Source organism: Neolamprologus multifasciatus, chromosome 9 (assembly GCF_963576455.1).
Source record: "Neolamprologus multifasciatus chromosome 9, fNeoMul1.2, whole genome shotgun sequence".
Taxonomy (NCBI): domain Eukaryota; kingdom Metazoa; phylum Chordata; class Actinopteri; order Cichliformes; family Cichlidae; genus Neolamprologus; species Neolamprologus multifasciatus.
Window position 1 is genome coordinate 25104097 of NC_140447.1, and position 21750 is coordinate 25125846.

The following is a 21750-nucleotide window of genomic DNA, read 5'->3' on the forward strand; positions in this document are numbered from 1 at the left end:
TGGAAAGTTATGTAGGTAGATATCTGACACTAATACAATGTAATTACTAAATTAATAATTAGATTTAACAATTTCATTTGTGACTCCAGCAACAACACCAAAAAATGAATTCCTCCAGTTTCCAGCAAAATCCGGAGTAGGACATTGAATTTTTACTGCACAAGTTTGTCACAGTCAGCTGATCTGTATTAAGGTTAAAAAAAAAACTAAACTAAACTAAAAGATAAACTAAAGAAAAGATATAAAGTAATCAGCTCGCCCTAAAAGTAGAAACAAAAGAATACCTCATGACAGATTTTACCTACCTGCAAACTCTTTCTGGAAAATTCTCTTTTTTCAGTTTTAAGCACTTCTTGCATTTTAGTTATTCTTCTTTCTCCTGTAGGGGTCGCCAAAGAGGATCATCTATCTCCATCTCACCCCATTTCAACCTATCCCTAGCATCCTCTTCCATCACACCAACATCTCTTTATGAGCCACATGCTTGACCGAAATTTTATGCCTGATGGCCTTTCTGATGGAATTAAGGGTTGGGACCAGTACTAGGAGTACACTGGTTTCTACATAGATGCCAGTAACAGAACCAACTGTGCTTTTCTACCAGAAAAGTTTTGGTTTTATAGATCTATTCATGTTTTACAGTTTTATATGGTTTTATTTGAAGGTGGTTTTCACTTACTTGTTTTTCCAGGTTGTGTGCTTGACTTTCCTCTTTATTTAAGGAAACACACAGAAGAGTTCACATTGAGGTTCTGTGCTCTTGGAAATGCCCTCTGATGAAACCACCAGTTCCATTGCAATTTGAGGAAGGCATAAATGTGGTTACATGAGAACTTGGACAAATAAAACCAGTCATGGAAACCACTAGAAATAACTGATCCCAATACTATGTGAGGTGGTATCTATGCTTATTCAGGACTGGATTAGAGTGTTAGAGCAGGCTTTCATGTTTGATTTGTCTTAAGCTTGTCTTGCATTGCACATAAACTTTTGCCCATATATTTTGTATGTCAATATATTTATTAATTGTTTTTTAAACTTATGAATAAACTCACTTACTAAGAAATCTAATTCGGTTACACATTAGCAAGGATGTAGGCTGTGTTGCTCCTGGTTCTGCATTGGTGGAGTTGTCCCTAAACAAATCCACTACTGTAATTTGTCTAGAGCAGAAATGTCTCAGAACTTGGAAAAAGATCATGCTTGAAGTGTTTCCAGCCTCACCTGCAGTCTCTTTAAGATGATCTGAAATTGTCCAGGAACAAGTTTTAAGAACACTGCAAAGAAACAGCTGCAAGAGTCAAAATAAAGACAATAAATCAATTTGTATAATGTTAATTTAAACGTTCCAGTTTAACCCACATACAACATAAATTTACTTATTTACAAAAGTGTAGGTCTTGTACTCTTCCAGTCAAGCAAATGTGGTGTAAATGTAAAACAAGTGTGTGCTCAACATCTACATGGAGGATTTCAAGGCAGAGAGAAAGATAAATGGTTTGAGTGGGCAGAGAAACGATCTTTGGAGTGGAGGTGGAGCGGTTGGCTGAGGATTCATTAAGTTTCCTCACACAGCAGCTGGAGCAGAAAGTGTGTAGGTACCCCATGCTGACTCTCCCTCTCTCTGTATGTAACACAGTGTCTCTCTATCGAAGACACGTTCTTATTAAATATCTTCTGAGAATATCTCCTCCCTCAATCATATCTGCATGACTCTATCGCTCCGGTGGGAAATACACTGACGTGCGCGCGGAGCCACCCACAGAGCGCGTGCACGGATTAATCATATCTGGAAAAGAGAGAGAGAGAGGGAGATGCTGCCGGCTTTAAGTCCGGTGTGACTTATCTATCCTACACTGCTGCTGTCGGTAACGGAGCGGCTGCGCACACACCTACACACACTCCTCTCTCTCGCTCTCTTTACAGTACCACACACACACACACACACCGGAGCGCAGGAGCGGACTAGCGCACTGGGAAGAAGGGAGAGAAGAGAAACAGAGAGAGGCGACACAAGTCAGACCTGCTCGAGCAGGGGAATGTGCCGGATTCCGCTGCGCACACACCCGGGCTGTCCCGCACTGAGGGCTCCACTGCGTTAACGGGAAACGACACAGGGCTGATACTGAGGCAGCGGGACCAGGACCAGAGAGGGACAAAGTAAAAAAAAAAAAAAAAAGTAGTCACCTGGCTGCGGAGGAAATTAGAGAGGGAGGGGAGTGGAGGAGGGCGGGGGGTGTACCCGCCTCACAGAGCCTTGTTCTGGGGGTAACGCCACTGCTTGCGCGCAACGGAGAGTAAGCGCAAAGTTTCCTCGATGGCGCTGGTGATGGAGCCAGTGAGCAAATGGAGCACGAGCCAGGTGGTGGACTGGATGAAAGGTGGGCAGTAGAAACACACGCACAGACACGCACACACACACACACATAAATACAACGATACAGACACACGCGCACGTATTATGCGCACGATTCATTTTTAAATTACACAGCTGGAACGCGTTCGCACACGGACCCGCACACACAAACATTGTCTCTGATCACGACTGGACATTCAGGCAGGGGAGATAAGAGGCTGACAAGTTGATTTGTTGTGTGGGAGGTGTGTGTGTGTGTGCTGATGCATCAGCCAGGCACCTGATGATCAGTGGGCAATGATGTAATGTGTGAGAGAGTGACAGCAGGAGAAACAAACTTCCTTGCTTAGAGCAGGGGCGGGTGTAGAAACTTTTGAAACGGGGAAAAGGGGGGCAGATCGACTGCTTACCTCCTCAGGCTGCTTCAGGCGAAATCGGGATTACATCAGAATTGCTTAGTTTCAAACGGCACACCTGTTAGTTCAACTAATCAACATCTTGTGAGAATCTACTAGCCGTGAAGGTCACAGCTGCAGGCATGTGTAAGGGTAGACAGGGAAAGATAGGAGGTTGATGCCAAACTGTGAAACATGGCAAGAATATACTGACTGCTCGCTAGGTGTCGCTCTCCTGTGGTTCATTGATCTGAATGATTCGGAGGTTAGTTAGCCCATAATAGAAGGTGGCAGGCAGATGGCTCAACCAATCTGCCTTTTGTAAACACTTCCCAAGAATTAAGTCACAGAGTGTTTTGCAAACAGACTGTATATAGAGGATGGATGTAGCTCTGGTGCCATCACCCTGTGATAAGGGAGGCCCCACTCTGAAGCTTCAAGCTTTGCCATCTGGGTGTTTGAAGAGTGATGGGTGAATCTGTCTGAGAAACACAGGCAAACCGCTCCAATGGTAGCAACTTGTTAACTTGTCCCACCCTAAAACATACCCTACTATATTACTATGTCCTCCTTTTTGCATCTAATGGGGTCAACAATTTCCAAAATGAATACCAAACTAGCTTTTGAGATTACGAATTCATCAGAAAGTGTTTTCTGAGGAACTGAGGGGTGTTTCTGCTTTAGTTCATGGATAATATAAAATACAGCTTAAGCCACTGTAACATCAACCACTGGAACAAAAGACATCAAGACTGGAAGATTCCTCTCTCTTCGCTGTAAAATAAAGAGATACAGGAAATCATTTGCACCTACAGCCCATCAGGCTTTTCAGTTCTCATGCTAATAACAGATGAGCCAAGGCTCTTTGGCAAATATCTCACTTTTCAGAACTGGTATATTTATCCATCTCTTATACACGGTCTGTGCTCTCCGCATCCTATGGTTCATAGGACTGGTTGAAGTTATCCAGTGGATGTAACTTGTGGCAGTCATCTTGTTCAACCAATCACCTGTATTTTAAAAAAATGTGATTCCTAAAGACTTTCCGGGGACAATTCCCAAAATGTTCCTATGTAACAAACAATCTATTTCACTAACTCATTTGCAGCTTATTCTGAAGTCACCGCTTGACTCAGTGTCACTATTTACTCAGATGTGATATGGAGTCTTCCTACTAATGGGGACACTTAGAAATAGCGCTATCTCCGTTTGGTTATCTAAGTTCCGCAAAGGATTTTGTTGCCACTGTGTTCTGTGGAGGAAAGTTTGCATATCGGCACAAATCAGGTAGCAAATATGCATATACAGTAGATCTGTGTTTGGCACATTAGATAGTTCTAGCTCTAGCTCTTGTCTCAGAGACATATTTTTAACCAACTTTGCAGCATTTCAGCAGCATCACGTCCCTCTGTGTCATTGTTTTGTGCATCTCTGTGTGTGCTCACATTTTGGCCCAGGCAGGAGGTGCGAGCTCGATATCACGTCACCACCCGCAGGGTTACTGCTGACTCTGGTTGCAGATGATGTACCAAAAATCACAAAGGAACAGTGCGTGCTTTTAGGATATTTTGGCTTCACTTTGTTCGGTGTGAACAAGCGGTAAAATGCTGTCTATCTCACTATTGAACATAGCTATAATGCTAATGCAAACACAGGCTCTTATTTGGACAGTAGCTCCTTAATAAATAAGTTTTGTTTCTTTTTGTTGAATCAAGAAGCGTTGCACATTGGGTTAAACAAATCTGCACTTTTGGCTGCTTATTATGACCCACACAGAGCTTTTGCAATGCACCACATGCACACTAATCACATACGTCACTGTTTCTTGCAGACTGATTGTAACTTTAAAGATGTAATTCCTGTCGACTTTAGAGCTACTAAAATGAGATCGGTGAATACAGAGCAACAGAACAGCGTCTTCAAGAAAAAAAGACACAAGTTAAACACAAGCGCAAAACTTTAAGCCTGAGTGTTTATCCAAAAATGTAATTATGTTTTGTTTATAAGAGTGCTGGTGATACCTTGGAGTGATCAGACTAGAGATTATCGTCATGCATAATTCAGTAGCCGGGCTGATTAGATCTGTACCCAGGGGCCTGTGTGAGCATTGTAAAACTCTTTTGCACACAAAAAGAAATGGCTACTGTGCATTTCCCAGATCCCACACAGTGTGATGGCTTATTTTGGCTGCAGCTCGTTGCAGACATTGTGACGTATTCCAAATTCTGTTTTGATGTATGATCATTTAATTGCTTCTAAACATGAAGGGTAAACAAGTTACAGCTTTGGTGTTTCTAAAGTGGCTGTCCCTTTAGGCTCAGGTTATCTGCACCAATAATAATTTGTTCAACTTTTCACTTAATTCTCATGAAATAACCCGTTTAGGTTCTGAATGCATGAATAATATTGGCTCAGCCTCCCCAAAACCACATGCCAGGAGGAGACCACGCTAAAGACCAGTCCATTAATCACTTTAATATATGAATAACTAATTTAATTTGAATTAATGCCCAACTTTGGTGCAATAGGGACAAGTGCCTTGTAGAAACTGATCACTTTGGCTAAAATACAAAAAAATATATGAAGGTCATACAGGACTTTTTAAATTGGTCCATCCAATTTGTTACGTCATTGAGAAATTAAAGTGGGTTATAATTCTTAACTTTGGTGTTAATCAACTCTTCTGTCATATGGTAGCTGTCAATGTTTTAACGCTAAACACGGCTCACAGCCGAGCTTTGAGGTGATTTATGGGGCTGTAAAACAAAAGTGAGGGTTTTATCATTAAACTCTCACTCCACCCAAAATCTCTGTTTTAGAGCGAGGCAATAAAGGAGCTTGTAAAACGTCTGCAGTTTGCGCCTCTGACATGTTCAGCATGGTTTCACAGCAGTTACAGTGGACTGCAATGGTGATGGTTCACTAACCCCGCACCTTACAGAGCAGAAATGAGGTCTAGAGCAGAACACAAATGACTCGCTGATGGTCGAGAAGAAGAATTGTCTTAACCCTTCTCACCCTCAAGACCCCTGTACCCCAAACCAGCTGTAACTGTAATTAAATTGGAACTGTTGTGCTTTTCTTTTTCCTCTCTCTCATATATATTCTGTCACAATGGTGGATGCTCATATTAAACAGGGTCACAATTTCATTTATGTTCAACAGCCCAGACTGTTTGAACCTTCCACTGACAAGGGGCAGCAAATCATAAGGAAGTAGCTTTAAATGGATGTGGAAAGACTTGTTTCAGAAAGTGGGGGCTACGCCAAGGCCTAGGTTTATAAGGATTATGAGCATTATAAGGGTATCATCAATGTGTCTGACTCAGTCTTGGTAGGCTGCTGTTCACACGCTAATTTACATTTTTGATTAGGAAAAATTATAAATGTTAAAACGAAAGTAGTAAAAAAACTATCAGTACTTTTAACCTCCTAGGACCTGGCGTCCACATATGTGAACATCACATTTTGGGTTATTTAGACCAAAATAGTTAATTTTGCACTACAAGGGCCTGATATCCACTTATGAGGACATTATACTGCTACTGTTCTATCAAGATTTTAAACGAATATCCTCATACGTGGCTCTTATTTTTCTTAAAAACAAAAATAAGGTAAAAAAAAAAATCTGGTAATTCTTTGTTTTTACATTTATCGGGCCCCAATATGCCCAAATATCAAAGAAAAATTAAAAATGCATGTCGTGGAAGAGTTCGGGTCTTAGGAGGTTAAAGGAGAAGATGATTTGTGAACTCTGCCTCAGCTTAGGCAGAGTGCACGAGCAGCAGAGTAACAAGCAGCAGCTCAGGTGAATGATGTTTTTTGCACACGTGCAACATGGCTCTTGTGGTTTATTTCCACACATAGTAAGAAGAAATAAGAAATACCATCTGTTACTTGTAACTTTCTATATAAGTGATAATTTTATATGTAAATATTGGCAAAATTTTTAACCTGCAGTTGTTTTGTCAGATGACATCATGGTTATGGAATGAAGCTATTTAATATTTAATGCACTTAATTAGATGACAGAAACTTTTGGCAAATATTTCCTGTTGATTGCTACGAAAGCTCTATATAGGGAACGTACCATAAAGATAAAGATTTCCATAAAGATACAATCCTATATAGAAGTATAATAAAAAAATGCTTCTGTTTGAGATGATGAAACAAGTTAGTCTTAGGGACTCACTTCCTTTTCTGTCTTACATATTTTTTGTACATATTGTTCTACATGTTAAGCTGTTGTAGCAGTGAAGGTCTTTTCAAAATTTGAAGTCGTGACCTTAGATTAGCATCAAAAATGCCAACATCAATCTTCCAAACAGGCCATTATAAAAAACTCAAACATGAGAATCCTTAAGTACCTACTGAATGACCTTTAAATTTGACCTATTGACCGTTTCCAGCCTCTTCAAGTCTTTTTTCCCCTGCTTTAATGCCAAGATGCATCATCGCTCCCCTGTTTTCTCAAACTCAGATCACAAAACACAGCCCACCTTCCAAATGCACTTTGAGAAATGACTAATGATAACTAATATTAGTAATAATTGTTATTCATCATGTCTGTTTGATGCACGAAAAGCAGGTCAGGGAGACCATTGACTCATGCGGCAATAAAATGCTTATTGAAATGGCAGCAAAAATGTATTTACATGATGCACTGTGTCAGTTCTTGGAGGCACGTTGTTGGATGGGTTATTGGTTGGTCATGTGCATATGGCATGTTTTTATACGTGCGTCTGAGTGTGTGTGTGTGTGTGTGTGAGCGTGTGGGAGGATGGTAACTTGTTCGTCTCAGACCGTCTGTGCACAACAGCTGACAGACGAGCACACCCGTTCTGAACAGAAGGCTCCACCCGAGTCCTCGGACATTTGCAGCAACACACACACGCCATGCCTTAGTGTGGTATTCAATTCATGCCGGGTCTCTCGGGTGTGTCTGTGGCGACAGAGGGAAACATGATAGCGTGCTTCTGTGTGTTTCTATGTGTGTGTATGTGTGTGTGTACAGTAACATGTACAGATCACATATGCTAAAGGGGCCAAAAGGTCTGGGTATTGTTGACTTGGCAACAGTGCAGCATTGGCACGACAGATACTAAAACAATATGGGAGTGGTGCACTTCAATAGTAACGTGAGCACTTTCGCCACATTGATGGGAATGCTGGGAATCTTTGCCCACGTCGTGTTATGTTAACATCTGGTCACACACTGAGATGGGGAGAATTTCACCTCATTTCCCTTGCATGAATTTGGTCGCTAGACTTGGAAATCAGCAGTGAAATTGGCGTGACAGCATGCGAGCACATCTGATGACACCACTTGGCATGAGAGAAAGCTGCCAGAGTGATAGTCACAGCCTTTAGGATCAGTGGATTTTGGGTCTGTGGGCTTGATATGTCTCAGCTTAAGGTGAGGCTCACGAGTACTGAGGTTACATCAGAAAAAATTAAATCCAGAGTGAATATGCGGCTCTCGGGGAAATCATTTCAACTGTTTTGTTCTCTCAGAGGCTGAAAAGTTCAAGCAAGCTTCTGAAATTTGCAACGGCACGAATCAGCTCTGGTTCGGGGCATGTACTGAAGCAGCGGTAATGCTCAGTGACATTCACTGCATCAATTAATGTTTTGCTAAATGATTTCTTAACTCAATCAAGCACAATATTAACATAACAAATTAGAAAAATGAAATCAAAATGTGACATTTAAAAAGTCTCCTTTTTTAAATAGCTACTAATTTATGCAAACACTTTGGTACAATTGCATTACAATAGTTTTAAATCGAATAACTGGCAGATGGAGATAGAGGCTTGTAATAGTGCTCTACATGGACCATTAACGGAGACTTCACTGCCCTGTGTTATATAGTTTCAGCCTTTCCATTATGGATAAAGATAAATAAATAAAAACAAATAATGAAAAAATAGAAACAGGTTTCATATTTAAAAAGACTTTTGCAAGTTGTCTTTTAAAAAGGATTTGCTGGAGACAAAAAAGGCAGCCAGGGGAAACCAGTGGAGTTAATGCTAGCTTTAATAGCTACAGTAGGTAGATACACAGCAGCTGGTGAAAGCAGTGGTTTCCAGCTATAAATGACTCTCTTCTGTCTACCGCTGCCTAAAATCAAAGATTTACTTTTTCTTTTTATGAAGGAGGAGTCTTCATAAAACTTTGGGCAATGAAGGAATATGCCTTCTAAAGGCCATCACAGACCAATCATGATACAAAAAAGCAACACAAAATTCAGAAATGTTCACATAGTGATTTGTATTTTAACGTATGTAGACACCGAAAGTGTTACATTTGTGTGGAAAATCCTAAAAAAATGGACTGAGAAATAAAATTGAGTTGACAACAAATGATGATGAGCTGGTCCTGATGTTTCTAAATAAGAAGAAGCTGAAATTCTGGGTTCATCCAATACTGAAGACATGGCAACAGCAGGGATATTTCATGGTTTGATCTAAGAGTTGAAGCTGTATCACGAATGCATTCGTACATATTTCTGAATGTCAGTGCAGCAATTTGAAGTCTTGTCAGCAGAGTTGGGACCAGATCGGAGGAGGCAAGGAAATGATTTCAGTGAGCCGATTGACTTGTAGCAGCGTCTAGCTGACGGCGTGACGCTGATTGGTGAGATCTATTGATTCACATCAAAAAAAATTAGCTTGGTTCAATAAAAATTTTTAAATTCAAAACACCTTACTTCTGCCTACAAGCCCAGCTGACATAGCCACGTGGTATATGGTTGATGTATATGATTTTGATCTTTAGCCTGTTGACCTTCAATCCTGTAGGTGCTGGGATAGTTTCTCGATTTCTGAGACTTTCTGCTACGTAAAGAACAAAAGGTCAGCAATCTAGATCTGGCAGTACAACTTTCAGGTCCACAGGTGTCTGTAAATGCCATGTGTTTGGTTGCTTTGCTTCAAGATGTAGTTGAGTCTCATAATGAATAGTGCACGGATATCACGTTGTAAAACCCCTCTGTTAATGCTGAATAACTTGCTGAGGGTGAATTCCAAGTGACTTAAGGCAGGCATCACTGTAAAGTCCTAATATCTTGGTTACTCATTAAAAACAAAAAAATGAGTTTTTATGTAGGATATATATTCTGCTGAATTAGCTTGTGAGCTCAAAATAGATTAGAACTGCTTTCAGCCTGATGGTAAAGTGCTAAAACAAAAAAAAGGGATTTATGACAGTTTTAGCTGTGTGGTGGGAGCTCTGTCTACTTTTTATCTTTGTAAAGATTTACTAGTTAGTATATCTAGTGTGAACAGTATGTCTAATGTGAACTAGCATGGATAGAAGGAGCAGAGATAATGTTATTGTGGCCATGTGGGAGTGAGCTGTTAATAAAGCCATGATGATTTGAAACTTGCAGAGAGAAAGCTTATTAAAGCACATTTGATGGCAAAATTGGCTTCATAAATGTAAAAAAAAAACCTGTTTAATTTTGAAATTGTTCACCTTGTTCTACTTCCTCCATTTTTCTTCCTACCAGTCAAACTGTGCCCCCCATCCACTAATTACTCACCTAACATACAGCCATGCTTATGTTTGTTACCTTTCCTATTTTCTCAGCTCATCAGTCAGGCTTTCTAGCAATCCAGCCAGAGTTTTGACTGATCTGTGAGTTTTGAACTGTTTTTGGACCTCTTGGCTTCCTCTTTATTATTATGTTTGCTAAATGGACTTCCAACCTGTCTGTGATTCCAGCAGTAAAAGTAAGATACAACTGTCCTTCTTTGTATGCCAAATCCATCCATCCATTCTCTTGCAAAATCTCTTGTTTTGAATTTGCTGTTGGTTCGTTTGTGCCCAAACTATATTAAAATATTTGAGTTTTCTGGTTGAAATTTTTTTATTAATAAAATGGAAACTGGAAGTCAGAGGCTTCTGGGTGCACTGTCATGCAGCTTGACACAGATTGGTGTTCTGTTTATTGATTATTACATTTCTAAAGATAGACTAATTTCTTTGCCTTTGCATTGCCTAGAGCAAAGTTCCATTCTCCTTGCTTCACGTGGATTCTTCCACTGACTTTTCATGCATGATTTTTTTTTCTTTTTTTCTTGGATGGGGGAGTTATTTTTATCTTGCCTAATTACTGACTGATGTGATGGGGAGGACTTGGAGTAGATGTAATATGCAAACAGCGTTCAACAAGAAGCCGAACTGTTTTTACAGGAAGAATTTCTTTAGTTTATTTCCCCATTGCAAAATCTTCCCAGATGACACTGGGATTCAAATGGGCAACTTTCCGATAATAAACTCACTTTTAACTGCTGTTTCTCTTTTTCTTTTCTTTTTCTTCTTAACATCCTGAATTTACAAATCCCGGGAACAGAGCGAGCATTCGTCTGGCTTTTATTGTTACCGAAGCTTTAGAGCCCTTGGAACAGATGACCCATAACCTGACTGGGAGGGCCGGCTCTTTTATAGGACTCTTGAACATCCCAGAAGTCAGTGCAAAATCTAGCTTTATTACTCGCGTGTGCGTATGACAGAGAGAAAGAGGGTGTTTGTGGGAGTTTGGCTCGCCTGTTGTTGTGAAAAGTGTGCCTCTGTGGGAGTCAAGTGTGTGAGTCAGCAATGAATCACACGTTTTGTACCAGTTAAACCAAGCACACACATGATCTTGCTCCTTCTCACACAGGGACATGTATGCAGTACATACAGGGATGGGAGTGCATGACTGTTCAGAAAGAAACCGTTATACAACAAACCTACACAGAGACTTGCACCTAGCTTGTGACTCAATTTAAAAATGTTTTTACTAAATATACTGTAGATCAGTGATTCACCACACGGGCACTTAATGGTACTTCTGCACTTCCAAGTGGAGCGCTTACTTACTGTGGTGTAATTCAGCTAATTCGAAAAATGCCAAAATTAGACTTTAAATAAAAAATAAATAAATGCACATATAGAGCCACCCGACACATCAGCAGAAAATGTGTTAAGTGAATAATAGCAGCAGATCAACAATAATGAAACCTAAATATAAAGGTTGAGGTGTGGTTAGGAGAAAAAAAGTCTGTAACAGCATAGACTGCACTTAAAAGATAGACACAGCCACCATGATTTCACCTGCTGCTTTGTGAACTCTGTCCTGGGCACCACAACCTTGTTGTAGCAGCTTATCAATCGCATGTACTGTGATGTCCAGTGTTGGTCAAGTTACTTGAAAACTTGGGTGGGCTGGGCAAAACTACCATTTTGATGGCATTAATCCGCCCCACCATGGAAATTGGCAATGTGATCCAGAACTCAATATTCTTCTCCAGTTGATTAACTTTTCTATCCCAATTTTGCTTTAAAAGTTGGGACATCTTACGTGTGACTGTGATACCGAGACATTCAAATTTATCTAGCGCTATTCTAAATGGAGTATTATGCAGATAAGCCATGTCCACCCCATCCGACAGAGGCATAAGTTCACTTTTCGTCCAATTTATCTTATACCCTGAGAGAGAGCCAAATTCGTTAATGAGCTGCAATAGTGGACTGATCGAGGTCTTAGGTTTTGATATGAATAAAACTACGTCATCAGCATAAGCAGAGAACTTATGAGGAATGCCCTGATGTATAATCGGTAGTATATCAGAACTTCGCCGTATACGAGCTGCTAAAGGTTCTAGGGCTAGGGCAAAAATAAAAGGAGAAATGGGATCTCCCTGTCACGTGCCCCTGTGCAATCGAAAAGGGTTTGATACATTATTATTAGTCCTTACCGAGGCCATAGGTCCTCTGTACAAAATTCTAATCCAATTGATAAAAGAATCACCAAATCCAAATTTGGATAATACAGTAAACAAATACGGCCACTCGACCTGATCAAAAGCTTTTTCAGCATCCAAAGCTATTACCACAGAATCATCTGAACACCTAGCAGGACTATATATGAGATTAAATAATCTACGCAAATTAAAATAAATGTAGCGGTTAGGGATAAACCCTGTTTGATCTGTATGTATAAGTTTAGCAATATGATCTTTAAGGCGGTTTGATAAAACTTTTGTTAATATCTTGGTCTCAACAGAAAGGAGAGATATAGGCCGATAGGACGAGACAGACACAGGATCGCGATCTTTTTTAAGAATCAATGAGATTACACCATGATACAATGAACTTGGCAAAGAGACAATTTTGAATAGTTAAACATACGCAAAATCAGAGGGGCTAGCAATGAGGTGTAAGCTTTATAAAACTCTGCTCCGAAACCATCTGGCCCAGGGGCCTTATTATTTGACATCTGTTGAATAGCTGTCTTAATCTCATCTAATGTGAAGTCCTCCAAATCTGCAACTGCCTCATCATCTAATTTTGGGAGATTACTTTTCCAGAAAGTCCTCAATTAATGACTGACTCGCAGAACTTTCAGAGCTATAAAGATTGCGATAAAAATCTCCAAAACAATCATTTATTTGTTGAGGGTGTCTAGTGGTCCGCCCATGTTTGTTATTGATTGATAGTATAGTTTGTGATGCTTGTGTTTTTCTAAGTAATCTTGCAAGTAACCTGTGAGGCTTATCACCCAATTCAAACAATGTTTGCTTACACTTAGTGATTTGAAGGCAAACTTGTTTGCTGAGCAGAGAATTATACTCACACTTCAATTTAGTAATTTTGCCCAGTAATTCTGTTGTGGGAGAGGATTGATAAGTTTGTTCTAGCTGCTGTATATTTGACTCCAGATCCTTCAAAGCCATTTCCTGGGATTTACGTTTAGCTGCAGAGAACAAAATAATGTGGCCTCGAATTACCGCCTTCATACTCTCCCAGATAATTGCATCATTAACATCACCTTTATCATTATCATTAACATAATCCAAATCTTCTCCAATTTCTTATGAAAGGTCTCATCTTTAAGCAGAGTTGGATCGAAGCGCCAGTTTCTTCTCTGTAAGTTGGCTAAATCTGTCCAGTGGGTTTCCTTTCTCCGTCCCCTCCACAACTCCAAGGATCCTGATATTCTGTCATCTTGACTGCAACTCGAGGTCATCCAATTTTTTGTGACGTAAATCGTATCCTTTCTGGAGCGAGTCACAGAGCGCCTCTAAAACGGCAATCCTCTCGTCATGCCCGTTTACAGCTTTCTCAATATAATGTATCCTCCCAGTTACAGTGGAAAGAGTGGCCTCCATAGCATTCATCATGGTTGAAATAGCAGTTAATTTGCTATCAACTGAAGTCTCCAATCTAGAAATTGCACTCATTATGTTGGCTGACGTCAGGTTAGCTACTTGGGAAGTCACGGTGCTATTTGCACTTGGCTCCTCAGGTAGCGGGTGCTCGTTAGCCACACTCGCTGACTCACCTTGATCTTCTCTGATTTTTCACGGGCTTTTGAAGCTTTAGGTTTCGTCATTGTTATAAAGTATATACAAACGTCAGGAATCAACAGAAAGGTGTCAAAAAACAGATGGATATGAATAAAAAAATATATAGGCTGGTTCGGAGCTCTTTCAAAAAACTTTGCTTCCTAACCACACCCCCATATGCAACATTCTCTGACTGGAAGAAATTTGTTTAACATTTAAACCTACTTTCTGCACATTCCAGCACATAAAATAAAATTGTTTTTTGTGTTTACACTCACTCTTTCAAATAGATGCAAGTAAAACACAGCAGAAAATAAATAAAATCAAAGACTCAGAAGTCCTGTTGCCCTATTTTCACCTGTATAGCAGGAGTGGTGCAGGTGGAGGTTTGCCCTGGTGCAGGTGTGTCACAGCGGTCAGTGGAAGGATACGGCAGTTTGTCTGTGAATTTCTCATTACGTGGTAGCGCACTCGGTGTTTGCTCGGACGTTTAGGGGGTTTTTTTGCTGTAAAAAGAAGTTTTCTTCCCACGCAGTGAGCACAACGGATGCTAATGTTTTTGTCACTTTTTACAGAATCAAACTCAAAGTAAGGTCAGTACCTCCACGCTTTAAACACTGCACAGTCATACTCTCTCCGCACTCGATATATTATCCATTTTTGATCTGCACACAGGTGTTGCCACAAACGTTGCACTCGCTTATGTCGCTGTCATGAGACACTCTCGCAAAAAATCACAGTTTTAGTAACGCAGTAACACAGCGTGCTTACGGGAAAGTAACAGTAATCTAATTACCTTTTTTGCAATAGTAATCCCTTCCTTTACTCATTACTCAAAAAAGTAATTGGATTACAGAAAACGCGTTTTTGTAACGTTACTTGTAATGCGTTACTGCCCATCTCTGGTGACGTCACCCACGGATTAGGACTTTGCATTTTGAAGCTTTGATCTTATTATTTTGGGTCTATGTTATTTTTTTGGAGCCATGCTTGGATAAGACAGTGTGAAGTTATCAGCTAGCTTGGTTACCAAGCTGCATCTGTAAACTGTGTGGGTGAAATAAATAAAGACAAACACATCTGCTAAGTAGACCCGAAGGAACAAACCAGTAAGATACTAGAAATACCAAAATTTAAGGCAACTAGACTGAAGCTTAACCTTTGTAGATGAGCTTTCGAGCTATAATATTAGTCAGATAATCAGTGAAAACTAGTCTGAGGCTGTGGGGATCAACTGCCTTTTGGAGCCAACCTGACCAGGTTGATGGAGGAAGTGCAGTTTGTGGCACTTCTGCTTTGGCTTGATGTTTCAATCAGGAAGTAGTATCTCCCTAAATTATTCTGTGTTTAATTATCCACTTTACTCTATGTGGTCCTCTGCAGAGCCTTCGAAGTAAAGATTGAGACCATAAACATAAGCAAAGTGCTTACTGAGGTCATAGGTCGAGAGTCATTATCTCATAAACACTTCTTTTTTTTTTACCCGGAGGCGTAATTAAAAAAACTTGCCTGCTGAATGCACTGGCTCCCCTGTTTTTTAAAAGTGCCAGAAGCATATTGGGCAACACCTACTGTATTAAAATTAAACATATCACATTATCATTGCAAATAAAGCATTAAAAAATATATTTGAATTGAGTAATTATACAATTCCCAATGATTAGAAAATCAGCAGGGTTGTGCTCATCCAGTTCTTTATTGATTCCCTCATTGAGTCCTGATTTTCTTCTTTGGCTTTCAAATCCTTCCGTACCACTCCTTTGTGCATGCAGAACTGCAGCGAGTTTGACATAATTTTAGTTGCAAATACTTTTCCATCATTTTATTTGTCAATTGATCTCCTCCACTCTGGTTCACCCATACTATTACAGCTCAGCCAAAGACTGTATATAAAAATCTAGATAGCTTCTCGATCTGAAGGTTTTTGTCTCCATCTCTAGTTTAAAACGTTAGGAAATACAACACCATGTTCATGTTCCACCTTAGTGTCCAGAAGGAGGGTAAAGCATGCTTTATCCACAACGTTGCCTTATATACATTTATTTCACTTTCACTGAATACGATGATAAACATCTTTGTTACCATAAATATAACTGTAGTTCATTTTGTAGTCTACTGATCATATTAAGTCTAGCAGGTATTGACCAAACTGTTGTAAATTGTTTACCCTCTTCTTCGCTTCAGCTGACATGTTTGTGGGGGTATATTTGACTGTTGCAGAATGAATTCTATACAGCAGTCATTATGCTGTGTATATTAACTGTGCAGATCTGCTTCACTTTCTCTCGTACTGCGTGGGCGTGTGTGCTCGTTGATGCCACTTACAATTTGACTCATCAGTATTCGGGGCATTCACGCTCTCCCTCACTGCCAGTGATAAGCGATGCTGATTATCAGTGAACTTTTGCCACACAGTGCATCGCTCCCCTTCTGTTTTGCCTCTCGCTGCCTCTCTCAGCAATAGTAACACTTTGCCTGTGAGAGCCAACATTGTTTTAATCAGCTTCACATCTATTAAGAATCAGCTGCTATTAACACTCATTAAAACCTAAGTGGTGGAGGCAGGGCTTAGATGTCTTACTTGAGTAAAAATAGCAAAGCCACAATGTAAAAGTGCACCGCCTGGTAATATAGTGCATGTTTTTAAAAAGGGTTTGCTTTACTGGAAGTAAAGGAACTAACTCAAGCTCCGAATCAGTGCCGCAATGGTTGCTTTAATAGCCAACTTATCATCCTCTGAGAGTCGGCAGGACACAAACGCAGACTCAGAATGAAGTTTGTTGATTTATTTACAGTCTCTATGAACAGTTTTCAAGTAAATGCTCCGATAGACTCCACTCCGTCCTTAGGCTCAATACCAAAACAGACTTCTTTGTCCTCCCGTTTGCGATTCCTCCTCGAGGAAAACAGGGCAGGCTCCTGGACAGAAGAGAGGAAGCTAAGAGGCGCACACACATAACAGATGAACAGACTTACTGAACAGAGGTGAGTATCTACCGTGACTCATTTATGCTCTGAAAGAATGACTGAAGGGAACCGACTAATAATCAGATGAGGACGCAGGTGAGATGATTGTTGCAGGTGCACCAAGCCGAAGGGCGGAGATCAAGACAACCCCGCCTCTGAACAGGTAGAGCGCGGTTACCACCCACACACAAAACTGGCAGAGAGAGGGAGGGAGGGGAGAGAGAGTGACGTGAAGCGAAAGAAATTTGCAGGAGAGCCCAGAGGAGTGGAGGACTATGACACAACAAGTACTGTATTCTATTTCATTTATTATTCATTTTAATAAAAGACTCACAAATGGAGTTGCTCAAAGGAGCTTGATATTGTAAAGAAAAGACACCCTTTGTGAGCCAGAACTTGGCAACAGTGGGAAGGAAGAACTCTGTTTTGACAGGAATGTAAGTAAGGTCTCAATTTTAATACTGTAGTTACTGATATAGAGTGTATAGTGTAATATACTATACTATACTATAATATATACACACACACATATATATGTATATATATATATATATATATATATATATATATATATATATATATATATATATGAAGGAAGAACATGTATTTAGACGTGCATTATAAACATATTTTGACGGTGCTGTCACTCTTAAAATGAACACTGTGAATTGTACACTTGATGTTTGATACCTAAGATTACACAGAATAATACCTTCGTCTACAGTGAAGGTGGAAATTTAACATGAATAAAGACAAAATGTAATGTTAGAACACGTAAGGTCTAATTAAAAATCATCATCATCACTGATATTGACTAAAGACTGTATGTAAAAGATGGACATTACCAGCGGGGCATCATCCACTGGTGATAGTCCTGTTATGTAATGGACTTGTATTGTGGTCATATTGGTCACTCCAAGCATTTTAGACCTCAGTGGCACAAGTCTAGAGACTCGCTGCTCACACCCTAGCAACCTCTGGTCACTAGGGAAGAATTGGTATTCCCTAGCAACATAGCATTGCATGGCTTGGATAGGTGTGTGATTACTGTATGGAGGACAAGACTTAGACTGACTTTGGTTTCACACCAATATTTAAACCATAGAAACAGGGAAATTAATAAATGAATAAATACAGAAATAAAGACAACTATTCAATAAGTAATTCATATTGCCAAAAATCCCCCAGAAATTTGAAGCTTACAGATTTTAGGCTGAGCTACATGATCATCAGAATGGTGTCAGTCTGCTAAAAAACACTTATAGTGAGTGAATACCTTTAAATGGAAGTACTTCATATAATTTTCTTTCCACCACTTTGCCAATTAAAAAGGTGTTACCACCTAAACCGAAGGATTTCATATTAAGTCCATACAGCGGCTTGTAAAAGTATTCGGCCCACTTGAACTTTCCCACATTTTGTCACATTACAGCCACAAACATGAATCAACTTTATTGGAATTCCACGTGAAAGACCAATACAAAGTGGTGTACACATGAGAAGTGGAACAAAAATCATACATGATTCCAAACATTTTTTACAAATAAATAACTGAAAAGTGGGGTGTGCGTAATTATTCAGCCCCTTTGGTCTGAGTGCAGTCAGTTGCCCATAGACATTGCCTGATGAGTGCTAATGACTAAATAGAGTGCACCTGTGTGTAATCTAATGTCAGTACAAATACAGCTGCCCTGTGATGGCTTCAGATGTTGTCTAAGAGAATATTTGGAGCAACAACACCATGAAGTCCAAAGAACACACCAGACAGGTCAGTGATAACGTTATTGAGAAATTTAAAGCAGGCTTAGGCTGCAAAAAGATTTCCCAAGCCTTGAACATCCCACGAAGCACTGTTCAAGCAATCATTCAGAAATGGAAGGAGTATGGCACAACTGTAAACCTACCAAGATAAGGCCGTCGAACAAGGAGAGCGCTGATCAGAAATGCAGCCAAGAGGCCCATGGTGACTCTGGATGAGCTGCAGAGATCTACAGCTCAGGTGGGGGAATCTGTCCATAGGACAACTATTAGTCTTGCACTGCACAAAGTTGGCCTTTATGGAAGAGTGGCAAGAAGAAAGCATTGTTAAGAGAAAACCAGAAGAAGTCCAGTTTGCAGTTTGCCACAAGCCATGTGGGGGACACAGCAAACATGTGGAAGAAGGTGCTCTGGTCAGATGAGACCAAAATGGAACTTTTTGGCCAAAATGCAAAACGCTATGTGTGGCAGAAAACTAACACTGCACATTACTCCGAACACACCATCCCCACTGTCAAATATGGTGGTGGCAGCATCATGTTCTGGGGGTGCTTCTCTTCAGCAGGGACAGGGAAGCTGGTCAGAGTTGATGGGAAGATGGATGGAGTCAAATACAGGGCAATCTTGGAAGAAAACCTCTTGGAGTCTGCAAAAAACTTGAGACTGGAGCGGAGGTTCACCTTCCAGCAGGACAAACATAAAGCCAGGGCAACAATGGAATGGTTTAAAACAAAACATATTCATGTGTTAGAATAGCTCAGAAGTCCAGATCTAAATCCAATCGAGAATCTGTGGCAAGATCTGAAAACCGCTGTGTATGTGGAAAAGTTCAAGGGGGCTGAATACTTTTGCAAGCCACTGTATATGTACCTCAGGTGACCTGAGCCAAACACGCAACACAAATCACATCTGAGCAGTTTGATGTCTTCTTATCGAGTGCTTTCATGCTTGTCAGTGGAGGCTGTGAGCCGAGATATCGCTCATCGACTTGAAGTGTTTGGAGGTCCAGATAGTGGAATCAATTTGTGGAGTTTTCTTCCAAAATGAGATAGTAGTGAAAAGAATGATTTCTTATCTTCAAAACCAATTGCTGGTTGTTCATTTTAAAGCCACAAAGCCAGGATATATTTACATTTTTAGTGATAAAACTTGGTGTCTTTTTCTTTTTTTTTTCCAATGATGATGGGTTTCAAGCTTTCACTTCTTTTTTTCATCTGACCCGATGTATGGCATTCTGGGACTGAAAGCTTCATTTAGATTTAACGGCTAAGGAGGAGGGTGTAGAGAGCGACAAATGCTGTTTTGCTGGTTGCTGATGATAGAAGGAATTTGTGTGTGGGAAATAGTTTGCATGCAATTTAGCAGCTGGCTTGTGTGGGGTTTTTTTTTTTTTCCTGTTTGCCCTTTTTTTCTCCCCATCCTTCTCTTCCTCTGCTCGCTTCCCATCCTGCTTCGTTTCCTCATCTTTGTTAGTGTGGTTATGATAGATGAGTGTATTATAAAGCGGTGACTTGAAGCAAGGGGAAATCAATGCTCATTCCTCAGAGGTGTGTGTATGTGTGTGTGCTTTCCAGCTGGCTGTTTGTTAAGGGGTTAGAAGCTGGATACATTCATTGTTTTGGGAGCCGGGGGCTGCAGCTGAACTGCTCTGTCTTGATCTGCTTTCCTTTGACTCAGCAAACACACTCTGGCCAGACAAACACGCACACACGCACGCGCTCACACACTCAAAGACAGCACGCACCCACCCACTAAAACGCTCACACACTAGCAGATCTAGAGAGACCTGCCCACACGTACAGCACAGACGTTACACAATCCAGCAGAGAGTAAATTCTTACCTGGTTTGCTGCCTAATTGCTCGTCCATTACTTCTTCTGTTCTCAACTCTTTGAGTTACAAGGTTTTTTAAGGTCCTTTAGAGACTCTGAGCTGGACATGAACCCATAAATAGTGGTGACATGAGAAAACTTTGTTTCTGAGACTGTAGTAAAACTTCCTCCTTTTTATTTGCAGTTGTTTTGCAAACAGGTGTGTACTTTTCGCATGCATGCTTAGAAAGCAAACGTGGGTCCTATCCAGATTATAATATCAACCCTCTAAGATTCTCAGTGCCTCTTCAAATCAGATATCTGGGGAAATGAGCAGCTGCACAAAGCGTCGGGACAACAGATGCAAACTCCTTGAGAAGATTCATGCAAACTGAAAGTGAACAAAAATTGCTTTAAACAGGTTTCAGATGTGGTTAGTGGGACCAACCATTCACAGATCGCTGATTTCTGAAGGCTGAATCTGCAACAGTGTGTTTGGGATCACCTCACGCAAAATAAATGGTCTACCGAGGTATGTTGAGCTTGAAGCCAGAGTCATCAGTGTCACAAAGTAACGCGTTACTGTAATCCGATTACTTTTTTCAAGTAACGAGTAAAGTAAGGGATTACTATTGCAAAAACGGTAATAAGATTACCGTTACTTTCCCGTAGGAACACTGCGTTACTAAAAACGTTTTTTTTTTTTTTTTTTGATTTTTTTTTTTTTTTTTGGGAGAATGTCTCATGACAGTGATGTAAGCGAGTGCGACGTTCGTGACTACAGCTGTGTGCAGATCAACAATGGATCATATATCGAGTGCGGGAGAGAGTATGAGTGTGCAGCGTTTATAGCGTCAAAGTACTGACCTTACTTTGAGTTTGATTTCATAAAAAGTGAAGAAAACTTCTTTTTACAGTGAAAATCCCCCCCTGAACTTCCAAGCAAGCGCCGAGTGCGCTACCATGTAATGGGAAATTCACAGAGAAACTTGCAGGTTCTTCAACTGACCCCTGTGGCACACCTGCACCAGGGTAAACCTCCGCCTACGCCACTCCTGCTTTACAGGTGAAAATAGAGCAACAGGACCGCTAGTCTTTGATTTTATTTATTTTCTGCTGTGTTTTACTTGC

The 21750-nt window shown here is 40.4% G+C and overlaps 1 protein-coding gene across 4 annotated transcripts in view; it reads left to right on the forward strand.

Annotated features, from left to right (window-relative positions):
• The first annotated feature begins 1669 nt into the window (after positions 1 to 1669).
• cnksr2a (connector enhancer of kinase suppressor of Ras 2a) overlaps positions 1670 to 21750 on the forward strand; it is a 111038-nt gene continuing 90957 nt past the window's right edge. The window contains exon 1 of one of the 4 annotated variants that reach the window (XM_085173274.1): positions 1670 to 2381. In XM_085173274.1, the coding sequence (XP_085029400.1) occupies positions 2318 to 2381 (64 nt within the window). In that variant the 5' untranslated portion in view covers positions 1670 to 2317. The remainder of the gene's footprint in view (positions 2382 to 21750) is intronic. The other 3 variants (XM_085173275.1, XM_085173276.1, XM_085173277.1) reach the window with 3 other exon arrangements.